Here is a 13,287-nt window from a genome sequence, read left to right on the forward strand (position 1 = left end):
CCTAAACCTAAACCTAAAACCTAAACCTAAAACCTAAACCTAAACCCTCTAAAACCTAAAACCCTAAAACCTAAAACCTAAACCTAAAACCTAAAACCTAAAACCTAAAACCTAAAACCTAAACCTAAACCTAAACCTAAACCTAAACCTAAAACCTAAACCCTAAAACCTAAACCTAAACCTAAAAAACCTAAACCTAAAACCTAAAACCTAAAAACCTAAACCCTAAAACCTAAACCCTAAAACCTAAACCTAAACTAAAACCTAAAACCCTAAAACCCTAACCCCTAAAACCTAAACCTAAACCCTAAAACCTAAACCTAAAACCTAACCTAAACCTAACCTAAACCCTAAACCCTAAAACCCTAAACCTAAACCTAAACCTAAAACCTAAAACCTAAACCTAAACCTAAAACCTAAACCCTAAACCTAAACCTAAAACCTAAACCTAAACCTAAACCTAAAACCTAAACCTAAAACCCTAAACCTAAACCTAAACCTAACCTAAACCTAAACCCTAAAACCTAAAACCTAAAACCTAAAACCTAAACCTAAACCCCTAAACCTAAACCTAAAACCCTAAAACCTAAACCTAAAACCTAAACCTAAACCCTAAACCCTAACCTAAACCTAAACCCTAAAACCTAAAACCCTAAACCTAAACCCCTAAACCTAAACTTAATCAAAAAAACACCTTAATAACACCATAGATACGACTTTTAATATCAATGTAAAACTTATTTTTATCTCAAACAAATATATTGCTAATAATTTTTTCTAAGTTATTTATTCAATACTTAAAAAAAACGATAAGCAATCCCTTTAGTCAACTTTAAATTCTAGTATAATCGATTTTCTTTAAAAGCTTTACCAGCTCAAGTCATTAATCTACCAATTAAATTTGCACATATTTTTTAACCTTAGTTTTTTTTATATACTTCCTAACATTAATTACATCTTTTGCTTATCAACATTTATTTTTAAGTTTTTTCAAAGCATTATTAATTACTCTTGAATTTGCAAAGCTAAGCTCTAATCATCTATACTAAACAAACGCATATATTATTGTTTAAACTTGTTTCCAAGAATGTTCAATTTTAGTATAACTATCAATTGTGCAAAATCGAAATTCTAATACTAATTAGTCAGAAATTCACTTCAGTAAATATCTTCAGGTCCAATCAAATTAATAGTGTATGTCTCATTAATATTTTTCAAATACTGCATATTACTATAATTTTCTATCACTATCAAATTAATTAAATTATTAATATAAATCTCTAATATTCTTGGTTATTATCAAATCTACTTAAATTTAATAACGCAGAATAAATATATTCTATCAATTACATATTACAATTATTGATAACCCATTATTATTGCCAGAAATCAATCATTTTATATTTCTTTAACTTTGAACTTTATTTATAATTCAAAAGAAAATCACCTAAAGCTATAAGAATTTACTCCCCATTTTTTTTATTTTGAAGAATTATTAAAAACTTTACAAAATATTTAACAAATGATTTTTCAATCAATTTAAGATACATCATTTCTTTCCCAAATACCGATGGAATTACATTCAAATGTAAATCTTGAATTAAATTACCACAGTTCTCTAGTGCAATTAAGACTTCTTCTTCGCCTGACTCTTCAGTAACAATAGATAAATCAAGTAATTTTTTATCTAAATCTAAATATTTATTTCCATAATCTGCTGTATCTTCACTTGTAAATTTTTCATCACTTTGTGAAAAATACCCTAAAAATTTCGACCTTTGGGCTGAGTTTTCTTGATCAAGGTCTGAAAATGGAAAATCAGGTACTTCAAATCCATCAAATTTTAATGTTTTCATTTCTGAAGATCTACTTCTAGATGTTTTTCTACTGGAAATTGATCCTTGCTTGGATCTTGATCTTGGCCTCGATCTCGACCTTGGCCTCGATCTTGACCTTGGCCTCGATCTTGTCCTTGACCTAGAACGAGAACGAGAACGAGAACGAGAACTAGAACGAGAACGAGGTGCAATAGATCTAGTTTTTGTTTTTGGCCTTGCTCCTAATTTCAATGCGAGATCCGATGTAATACTTTGTTCTTGTACATTGTCAACTTCCGATACAGAAAGTGAAGCAAGCATGCCTGAAAGACCACTATCATCACTCCCTCCGTTTGTTTCAACTTCATTTGTAATTACATCATAAACAAATGAAATTAAACCAGATAAACTTTGTCTGCTTTTTTCAGCCTCCTTAAATAATCCCTCCATTGATTCTACTGTATTTAATAATGAATACATAAAGTTACTATGCTGCATTCTCTCCTGCCTCTCTCTCTCTCTTTCTCTCTCTCTTCTCTTCTCCTCCTGTCTTTCTTTCTCTTCCTTCTCTCTTCTATCTTCATTCCTACTTTTTCTTTCTTCCTGCTTCCTTCTCCTCGTCGAAGTATTACTAGACTTTTGTTCTTGAATTGTTTTCTTTACTACCTCCCTTTGTAAGGACTTTTCCTCTTCTCTTAAAAGTTTTTTTAACTTCTCTTCTTTTCTATTAATTTTTGGTCTACAACTTTCGTAATTAACGCCAGAGAAAACTTGAGAAATAGCCGCACCAATACTCTTTTCTATCTCCACTCCAGACTCATTTGAGCCTTCTATTATACTGCTTTCTACAGTAGGAAACTCTCTTCTATATTTAGTTTTTTTTCTTTGGCTTTTCCTATCTTCCCTAACTTTTCTAATTTCTTTACTACGTTCTCTATCTTCCTTTTCCTTTTCTTCTTTTTCTCTCTTATCTTTTAACCTTTTTTCCTTTTGTTTCGCTAATAACATTTTATTCTCTGCATCTCTAATTTTCTTAGAAACAGCTTCACTGTTTGACATCAAAGCTCTAAATTTACTCAATTGCAAATCTTTCATTTCTTCATCTGAATAATCCTGAATACTTTTTATTTCTACTGAACAGTTTTTTGTAGCTTCTTCAAAGATTAATATTGTCATATTAAACAAATATTTAAATGATGCAAGGTTTAAATCGCTGTGCATTCGTTTTAATATTAATAAAACTTCAAGTAAAATCTTGTAAATGTCTTTTAATTTTGAAACTATAAAACTTTTAGGTAAAATATATTCAAAGCTTTCAGAAACTATATTACTTGATTGAACTTCATCTAGTTTTAATAAACTCCTTGCCTGCAATTTAATTTCTAAAAGTTTTTCTTCTGCCAAACTAGTACAATCTAACAGTGACAATTTTTTCTTTATAACTCCTTCCACATTCTTAATTGGATCATAATTCATGTAAAATAAATCTTTATGAAAAAGAAAAACTATGTACAAACCTGTTTTTAAAAGACTAAAAGTTGTCAACAATGTCATTTTAAGTAAACACAACTCTTCGATTGTCAAATTTGATTCAGATAAAATGGTTTCTTGAAATTTTTGAACTTGTAAAGTACTTTCTTCGGCGATGCTATCTTCTCTAGCTGCATAATCAGCTCTATCATAACAAAAGCATAAATCAATAGAATTAATAATATCTTTATTGGCAATAAATTTTTTAGAAAACTCTTTCCTTGTCATATTTGAGAATATTTCTGAAAATTTCATTAATAGGTTATGATGATCTCTAAAAAGAGCAAGAACCAAAACAATAAGATATTCATAAAAGTTATCCACTCCATATTTTAAAGTAAGTGTGAGCTTATCCAACAACAAACGCATTTCTTCTTCTAATTCACCAATATTCTCTGTTACAATTTCAAAAAACCTAACAGAATTATTATCCATTAGACTCTTCAATTTATCTTGCAATTCACGGTTAAGGCATCTTGAAAAATCTTGTATTTTTTCAATTTTTGTTTGTGAAACCATATCTTTCTTTCTATCAAGTACAGAACTAACAGAAAGATTAACAAAAATATTTTTTAAAGATATAAATTCATTTGATGCTACTTGAGGATTTAATATAGCCAACAATTTAAAAATTAACGATAAATAAAATGATGACTCTCTCAGAACCAATTCCGCAAGTAAATTTCCTTCATAAAAATTAGTAATTAACTCTTGAAATTGAGAAAAAACTAGACTGTTAAGGCTAACCTTATGGAGAACTTTATGCTCTTCAGTTGTTTCATTTTCATCACTACTACCAGGTGCTTCGGCTCCTCTAACTTCAGAAATATACTTAAAAAATAAAGCAAAAAACAAACAAAGAAATATGAGTTGCTTAAACCTTGCGCTCATAGTTGTTTTTGATACTTTGATTAATTCGACAATTTATTAAGCATTATTTATAATTTTTTTTAAAGTTGCATGTCAAAATTTACCATGCTGCTTTGGCGGCAACTGCTAGATATTTAGTAACTGATTTAAAATCACTAAATTATAAATAAATCCTTCATTACATTAATAATTTGATATGACTCAAATTTGATATTTAATTTATGCCCATAAATATATCTCAAATATACAAATGATTGGAAGTTTCTAAAATAGTCAATTTAATTTTTAAAAATACTTTTTTAGTAACAATCAGTTTTCACTTATTTCGATTGAAATTCAATATCCCTTAAAATAGTAATCATTTTGAAAGCAAGGAAAATTCGAATCAATTTTTCTCATCCCCTCTATAATGAATTGCTATGTAGCCAATCATATTTTAATGAATTTATTTTTAAGTTCAGAACTTAACTAGTTATTAGGGTACATAAATATTTATAAATAAGTTGATTTTTTGTTCAATAGTAACTTTTACTGAGAAACTAATACACTAGAAAATAATATTAATGTTTCAATCCCACTAAATATTGTTCCAACTATGAATTTCTCTTTTTTTGTAAAAGTAATAACTGCTCTGTAAATTTCTTAATTAATTCCTTCTCTATTAACTTCGCTCGGAAAAAATCTTTGCCTGTTAGACTTGGTGCAATTTCTAAGTGTAGCAGTTGAATCTTATTTCCACACACTTCTAATGAAGTTTGGATTTCTTCTATAGTAGAATTTTCTGAAATGTTTGAACACTCAATATTTAATCCTAAAACTTCAAGACTTAATTGATCAAGAGCTGTTAAATCTGAACCTGAGTCTCTATTAGACGAAAAAAATCTCATAAATTTAGAATTTCTAGCAGAACGATCTTGTTTGGCATCAAAATCTGATATGTATGGGACACAAAAACCATCAAAAGAAACTTCACTTCTAGTCTGCGATGCATCCATTTGATTTACAGCTTTTCTTGGCCTAGAAACTGACCTTGAGATTCTCCTCAGTGTTGATCTAGAATTTGAACTAGATCTAATTCTACTATTAGGAACTGATTTGGATCTTTCTCTGGACCTAGAAGATTTTCTGGCTAGTCGCCGGACCCTAGATTCAGATAATCCATTAGATAAAAAACTACTGGATACTACAGAAGGAAGAATTCCACTTCTAGTTGTGGAAATTGCCCCTCGGCTATTCATGTCAAGTGATGAAATATTTTCAGTAGATCTCGAAGCTTCGTCTGTCCTTCTTCTTTGCCTAGAAGATGATGCATGATCTTTCTCTAAGATTGAAACAGCTGCTAAAGAGCTTAAAAGTTTTTCTTCAGCCCTTTCTTCAGCCTCAATATCATCTAATAAAGCAGAAAATACAAAAGAAATCAAACCTTGCAAACTTTCTTGACTTTTTTGAGCTTCTATGTACAATCCCTCTATAGAATCTATTGAATTTAATAATGAATACATATAGTTACCATGCTGTATTCTATCCTGCCTTTCTTTTTCTGCCTGTCTCTCTCTTTCCCTCTCCTCCACTCTTTCTCTCTCTTCCTTTTCTCTTCTATCCTCATTCCTGTTTTTTCTATCCACCTGTTTTCGCTTCTTTGGAGATTCATATTTGGATTTCTGCATTTGTATTGTTTGTTTAATTACTTCTTTTTGAATAGATTTAGCTTCTTCTTGTAATAACTTTTCTAACTTCTCTCGTCTCCTTTCTGATTTTGGCTTAGAAATATTAAAAGATAACTGACTTCCAGGTGATGTAGGTCTAGGGCGTGGTCTTGATCTTGATCTTGATCTACTTCTTCTATGCTCAACACACTCTTCATTACTCAAATCACGTCTCTCTGAAGATTGACAAGCTTCAGGAAACTTTCTTTTTTCCTTATGCTTCTTTTTCTTACTTTTTTCCTCTTTTAACTTCCTTCTAGCTTCGTTTCTTTCAATTCTCTCCTTCTCCTCTTCCTGCTGTTTTCTCTTCTCCATCTCTTTACGCTCTTTTCTATATAAATCCAACTTCTTCAATCGATCCTGTTTCACTTTTTCTCTTCTATCCTTGAGTCTTTCTCTAAATAAAGTGCTTTGTTTTATTTGCATTTGCTCAGCAGATAAATTCTGTTTATTAAATCTTATTTGTGACAAGAATTCTTTTATTGAAGGCTCAAGTAAATTAATGGTCAAATCCAATATTTTTTTCAGATATTTTGAACTTGATACTTTTTCTCTTTCATTTTTTAATAGCAGCAGAGATTTCAATAATAATGCATACAAATTCATTGATTTAGTTAATATCTCATCTTTTTCTAAAGATCTATCAAAACCAGTTCTCACCATGTTATTTGATTGAATTTCAGAATATCCCAACATATTCCTAACCTCTACTTTTATTAACTCAACAACCTCTTCCTCAACTCTCAAACTTGTCCCTCTAACTGACATCATGTTTAATATTTCTACATTACATCTTTCAATATCTGTCGTCCATTTATCCGAATCTCCACCAAACATATAAATAAGAAACATTGAAGCTCTCAAATTGTATATTGCAGTTAAAGCTAATAATTCAACTCTTAATACTTGAACTTCTGTTAACCCTTGAGATCCAAAATAGTTGTCATATAAATAAAAGCCTGCTGTTATTGCTACTTTATCAAATTCTTCATCAGAATTCCGTGAATCCAAGTAATTAACAAATTTTGTAGCCAACTCTCTATTTTCTTCCGACTTTTCAAAAGAAACCTGAGACAATTTCAAAAATGGACTATGGTAATTTATATCAAATAAACCAAAATTGTGCCTGTTTGAGATAAATAGTTTTGAACGTTCTCGTCTTGATGAATTTAAGTGTATATTTGAATAATTACCAAATAAATCAAGAACGTATTTTCCTAAATCAAGAATTGAAAAAACAAATGTCACAAACTCTTCGTTTGCTTCAAATGAAAGTAAGATATTTAACTTAAACATTAACTTATTTGCTTCAGATTCTAGCTCGTTTCTATTGTCTACTAGAAACTCAAAATACCTTGGTGAAACATTTCCATGCATTTCTGTTAGCTTTGTAAACAGCTCAGGCTTGGAATTACATGAATAATCCAATAAAAGTTTTTCCTTGGCTTTGCTAACCATCTCATCACTCCTTTCAAATAAAGAATTCAAAAACATCGATTGAAAGCACCCATTCAAAAACGCATGTTCATTTCTAATCTCATTTTTATAGATAGTTAAAAATTTTATCATTGCTTCCAATATTTTAGCTAAATTTATGAATGTTAATTCTAAAAGATATTTGGCGTCAGCAACACCATCAATTAATTGTATTGCATCTTGCAAACCCTGAATATTAACAATTTCTTTCTTAACTAAAGAAAGTGCTGAATTTTTATCTTCATTCTCATTCATTGGAGCTTCTGCTCCATTCATTATTTTTACATAATTTGTAAAAAACAATAATACAAAGAATCTTAACCAAAAATATCTCATGATAGTTAAAACTTATCTTAGTTCTGTCTATATTCTATTTCTTGTGTAAAATTCATTTCTTGAATTTTTTTTTCAAAGCCATTGTAATATTTGACTAAAAAAAAAAATGAATGCATGGTGGCGCTACATTCTATCTTAATATAAACCATATTTAAAATTTAATCAGATTTTAAGTTTCTCACGTTTAGAACATTATTTTTCATCATAAATTTACTACAAATCTTTTAAAATATATTATTATTTAATTTTCGGTACTTGACTTGAGTTATAAAATAAGTGATTTATTAATATTCAAAATTAAACCAAAATATATAAATGGTGCTGTAATTATTCTTAATAAAATGATTAACCACAATCTCAAAAATAGCAAGAATATTATAAATTACTTATTTGGTTCTTAATTCACTGTTAATCATGTTAATATTAGTTACTTAAATTTCACAGCCAGTGGTGATATATATATTTTTTAATTATTAATTACTCAATATATTTAGTTTTCATCCCTTGTAATACTAGTATTACTAATGAGAATTCCAACGAATTATTATAATTATAAAAAGGCTTTGTATGTCTTTTCTCATAGTTGAATGTATTAGAGATCTTAATCAAAAAGTAACTTAGATTAAATAAGATGATTTGCATATTATCCATCTTACTTTTCTTATTTCTTCTTAATAGACTAAAAATATGGCTACTGATTTTATCTGAAATATTATTTAACTATTTCTGCAAAATATGTGAAAATAGTCTACATTAAGTCTATTAAAGAATCATTATTTGGTTTAAATTTTCCAATTCAAACAAAAAAAAGATCATTTTCTCTTAGAAGTTTGTGAAAAATTTCATCAAATTAATGTGATAAAATTGTCCTTATAATTAAACTATGGGTATTCAAATATAAAAATGATCGTGAAAATATGCTACTTCCACACTAATTCAGTTAAGTTCCTACTTGAGACAAAAGGCATTTAAATTAAAGATAAATCAATACCTACCTGTTAAATTCTAACTTTTTATTAAATTAATAACCTAAGTTCTGTAATTCTGATTGTCACTTTTTTTTATTAAAAAGCTTTTCTATCTATTTTACTATATTAATGAGTTATATTTGTTAGTTCACCTTATACCTTTGAACAGTTATGTTTATATATACGTATAGATACTCCTAATAATATTTCTTACTTACATAATTATTCCTCTTGATAAATTCAACTTTATTTCATTTAAAATGCTACGGCATTCTATTATTCAATTGCACATTTCTTTTGAAAAAAATTTTTATATTGCAATGTAAATATAATTTCTACTCAAATTGACTTTCTGAATTCTAATAGAAATAATAAAAATTGTCATGGAAATATTTGTTTACTTAGATTTTCCAATTACTACTGAAAGTCAAATCTCTCTCTTTTCCTATCTTCTCCATGTTCTCAGAATTATTTTTGTTTTATTCCTTTTATTCAATCCCTCAATTTCTTTTAATTTTACATTGAATTTTCATTTATTTTCTTTTTACTTTTTAGTAATTAAATATATAGTTCAAATATTAACTTAAAAAATTTTCAAACATTACAACTCAGAGATATTTTTCTCAAATTTATTACCCTTCTTAAAACTCTGAAACACTTTAACTTGAGTTAATAATTAATAAAATTATCTAGACACGACATTTTAAAATGAAAGATCCTGCATTTAATTTTGAAAAATTTATTAAATAAACCGTATTAACCCCTTACACAATTCCTGACCAAAAAAATAGTGAAAGCCAACCAATGAATTAAATAGTTTACATTTATTTGCCTTAAAAACTGTATCAACACCTCCTTTGCCTATTTCAAATAAAAAAGATTGTCTTTAGTGAGAAACTAAAAATTACCGTTCTAAAAGTGAAACTGACTCGTTTGAACTTAAGATCTCTTTTAACATCCAATTCTCACTTTTTTCAATAAGAGTAAATACAAATTTAATTGCAAAAAAAAACAAATAATTTTATAAAAATTATAATTACCAAAATAATTCACAAAATTTAATTTACCATATTACTTTAATTTTTTGAATGACATTTAATAGATTTATTTTTCAAGTTGAATTCAATTAGAAATGAAATTCAGTTACATGACTCCAATACTAAAATCATGTAAAATTTAAACGCTGAGCAAAAACAAATATGAAAAAAAAGAGTTTTAATTGTTTTAATAGCGGATAATTACAGTGAATTTTCACAAGAAAAGCATTATTATGGCTGAGTTTAACCAGTATTACATTTCTAAACCGACGAAAGAATCTTAATCTATGCATAAACTGATTATTTTTTGCTGAACACAAATCACAATATTGAGATAATTCTTTCAATTTATTCAATATAACTTGAATTAAACGAAATTCAAACTAGACAATGAGGTTTTATTTTTATTAAAAATACATTCTTAATTAAAACTTAATTTGTTTGAATTCAAAAAAAAATACTTTGGTTTGTTCTAACAATGCCAATATAATCATTTTTTAATAGTTTTGATAATAAGTTAGCTTTTTTGACTTCTTTGTTGTAATATCAAAAGCATTCTGATAAATGCTTTGATTAAGTCTTTCTCAATTAACTTTATTTCAAGAAGCTCTTTTCCTTTCAATCCTGATGCAACATCTAAATGAAGCCTTTGGATCTCACGGCCGCATGATTCTAATGAATCATTAATTTCCTCTGTTGTTGAGTTTTCTGAAATGTTCGAAAAATAAATATCACTTAACAAACAATATCTTGACAAAACTCTCTTCCTATCTTCACTATCCTCTGAAACGTTATCCTCACCATTCGATGAGAAAAATTTTAAAAACCTAGATTCAGTACTAGGGTCATCTACTGATTCCAAACTTGAAGGATAAGGTACTGTCAAACCGTCGAAAGACATTGTTCCCTGCTCTTCAACTGCATTTGATGTGCTACCACTATAATGTCTTGACCTTCCCTCCCCACTATCTCCTGAAGGGCTACTTCTTCTTGTACTTCTTGCTGGAGCCCCTACTCTTGATTCAAAGAATTTAGCTGTTGGCTGTCTTTCTCCTGTTCCTGGAACTTCATTTGCCCTTCTTCTTTCACCGCGAACTCTTGAATGTGATCCTGTGTCTCTCGCAGTATTTTCTTCTGAAACGGACAGTGAAGAAAATTCTTTTGCAAGACCTTTAGTATCTTCATAGCTTTGATCTCCACCTGTTATTATACTAAAAACAAATGAAATTAAGCCTCCCAGACCCCTTTGACTCTTTTCAGCCTCCATAAACATTCCTTCTAAAGATTCTAATGAGTTTAATAGTGCATACATATAGTTACTATGCTGTATTCTATCCTGCCTTTCTCTCTCTCTTTCCCTCTCTCTATTCCTCTCTTCCTCTCTTTCTCTCTCTTCCCTCTCTCTTCTATCTTCTTTCTTACACTTTCTATCCTCTTGTTTCCTCCTCCTTGATGAGGTATTAGTACATTTTTGTTCTTGAATTGCTTTCTTTATTTCTTCCCTTCGCATGGACTTTTCCTCTTCTTTCAGAAGCTTTTTCAACTTCTCATCTTTTCTAGAAACTTTTGGTTTCGTAGCCTTCTCTTCGCCCTTAGTTGCTTTTGTATCTATTTCACTCGAAGAATCAACTTTTGGCATAGCCGTGTCCGCTTGCCTAGCTGATAGATGCTCTAGCCACATTAATTTTTTACTTTTTTTCTTCACCACTTCTCCAGGAGTGCCTTCACCTTGTGAATGGCTATCTTTATTTTTTCCATGTTTTCTACGCTTTTTCTTGCCCTTACTTTCTGATTCTTTATCTTCCATATCTTCATTATCTGTATTATAATTTACATTAAATGTTATTTGCTTGGTTCTCAATTCAGAAACAAATCTACTTAAATTCGCTAACCCTTCTCTTAATAATTCTCTTATTAAGTTATTTAAATTAGCTACATATGCCATTCTTTCCAATTTCCTCAAACTTTTTTCAAGCAGTTTTATACTAATCGTTAAAATTTTTAGCAAAGATTCAAAATCAGATATTAATTCTTGATCTTTAGCATATGTTGAAAATATCCTAAATATAGGATTGTATTTTCTTAAAGATTCCATATTAACTAGAGAGTAAGCCTCTAACATAGTAGAAACAGACTTTTCTTCTTCTAAATCTAATTCATTGCCTCTCATTACTACTAACTTGTTGAACTTTTCTAATATTTCTTCAAGCGCTTTAACCATTAGAGCAGCTGAACTATCGAAAAATAAACAACTTCTCAAACAATAATCTGTCATGAGAATAGTAAATAAAACAACGGTTTCTAATAGAAGCTCATCAGAACTTGAAAATTCATATTTTGATTTACCGGCCACTATTTTACTTGATTTTGTAGCAGTTTCACCAAGATTTTTTACTATTTGTAATTTTTTCTCTCTCATTTCTTGCAAAATACGCATTCTCTCAACCTCAAAATTCAATTCGGTTAACTTAAATCTAAATAATCTTTTTTTAAGATTTTTTTTCGTATAAAGCATTTTAAGCCTTTCTTCGTCAAATTTGCTTAACTCGCTTGCAAAATATTTGAGAAAATTTACTGCTTTCTCATATGTCTCAGAAATATATGATAATAAAACTTCCAAAATCTTATCAGATATTTCAACATAAAGAGTCATTAAATAAGAAGCCATTTCATTTAATGTTGTTAAAATACTTTCTGAATTTTGTGCAACAAATTTCAAGAATTGAATAAAACTATCTTTTGAGCTATTCTCTATTTCATTTAACAGATTCAAATTTGCAGTTTCAGAAACAAATTCAATCATCTGTCTAAGCTTTGAAAATGGGATCAAAAGGCAGCTTCTAAATACTTTTACTTCTAACTCCAATAATTCCATCATTCCCAAAAATCTGTTTGTCTCCATTTCTAAACGTTCAATTTCAAAAGTTGAAAGAAATTGAAAAATAAATAACATATATTTGTAAAATACTAATAAAAATTTACTAGAGACGCATCTAGTTTCATAAGTATTTTCAAGTGATGCTATAGTGGTTAAAGCTGCCCATTTTTCTAATCGAATTCTTGAAATCTTACTTACTTCACTATCTCCATTTTCATCACCTGAAGAATTACCACCTTCCGCAGCTTGAATTTGACCAATGAAAGCAAGAATTAACACTAAAACTAAATAAAGACCTATTTTAGCCTTTAAATTCATTTTTGAAATTTATTGCCTAAAATAGAATTCTTTTTTTTATTGCTAAATAGAATTTATTTCTAACACAAATACACACTGCACATGACGGCGCCAGAGTCACAAGTAACATTTTGTGAATAAACTGAATTAATGATGATCATAAGTCTGTGAAAAAAATTTAATTGTATTAACGATTTTTATGGGATAAAATTTCTATAAAATAAATATTAGCTTAAGTAAATCAATAATTTAAAATCCATAATATTAAATAATATGTAAAATACAAAGAATATTAATATTTTGTACTCACCTAATGAGTTAATCCTCATTAATTTGTGACTATTTTGAAGCTAAAATCTGCTCTGAGTTGCT

At 28.7% G+C, this 13,287-nt stretch overlaps 3 protein-coding genes across 3 annotated transcripts; all 3 read right to left on the minus strand.

The window, feature by feature from the left end:
* Positions 1 to 1,463: 1,463 nt before the first annotated feature.
* ELE39_001989 (signal peptide protein) lies at positions 1,464 to 4,238 on the minus strand (the record flags this gene model as incomplete). Its single annotated transcript, XM_067344839.1, has 1 exon — positions 1,464 to 4,238. The coding sequence occupies one exon, from the start codon at positions 4,236 to 4,238 to the stop codon at positions 1,464 to 1,466; it is 2,775 nt and encodes a 924-aa protein (XP_067199273.1).
* Positions 4,239 to 4,810: 572 nt separating this feature from the next.
* Positions 4,811 to 7,735, minus strand: ELE39_002000 (signal peptide protein; the record flags this gene model as incomplete). Its single annotated transcript, XM_067344850.1, has 1 exon — positions 4,811 to 7,735. The coding sequence occupies one exon, from the start codon at positions 7,733 to 7,735 to the stop codon at positions 4,811 to 4,813; it is 2,925 nt and encodes a 974-aa protein (XP_067199284.1).
* Positions 7,736 to 10,257: 2,522 nt separating this feature from the next.
* ELE39_002011 (signal peptide protein) lies at positions 10,258 to 12,936 on the minus strand (the record flags this gene model as incomplete). The annotated part of the gene is made up of 1 exon (XM_067344861.1): positions 10,258 to 12,936. One exon carries the CDS (start codon positions 12,934 to 12,936, stop codon positions 10,258 to 10,260), a length of 2,679 nt encoding a protein of 892 aa, XP_067199295.1.
* Between the last annotated feature and the right edge of the window lie 351 nt (positions 12,937 to 13,287).

This window comes from Cryptosporidium sp. chipmunk genotype I (genome assembly GCF_004936735.1).
Source record: "Cryptosporidium sp. chipmunk genotype I strain 37763 chromosome Unknown contig_21, whole genome shotgun sequence".
Classification (NCBI taxonomy): domain Eukaryota; phylum Apicomplexa; class Conoidasida; order Eucoccidiorida; family Cryptosporidiidae; genus Cryptosporidium; species Cryptosporidium sp. chipmunk genotype I.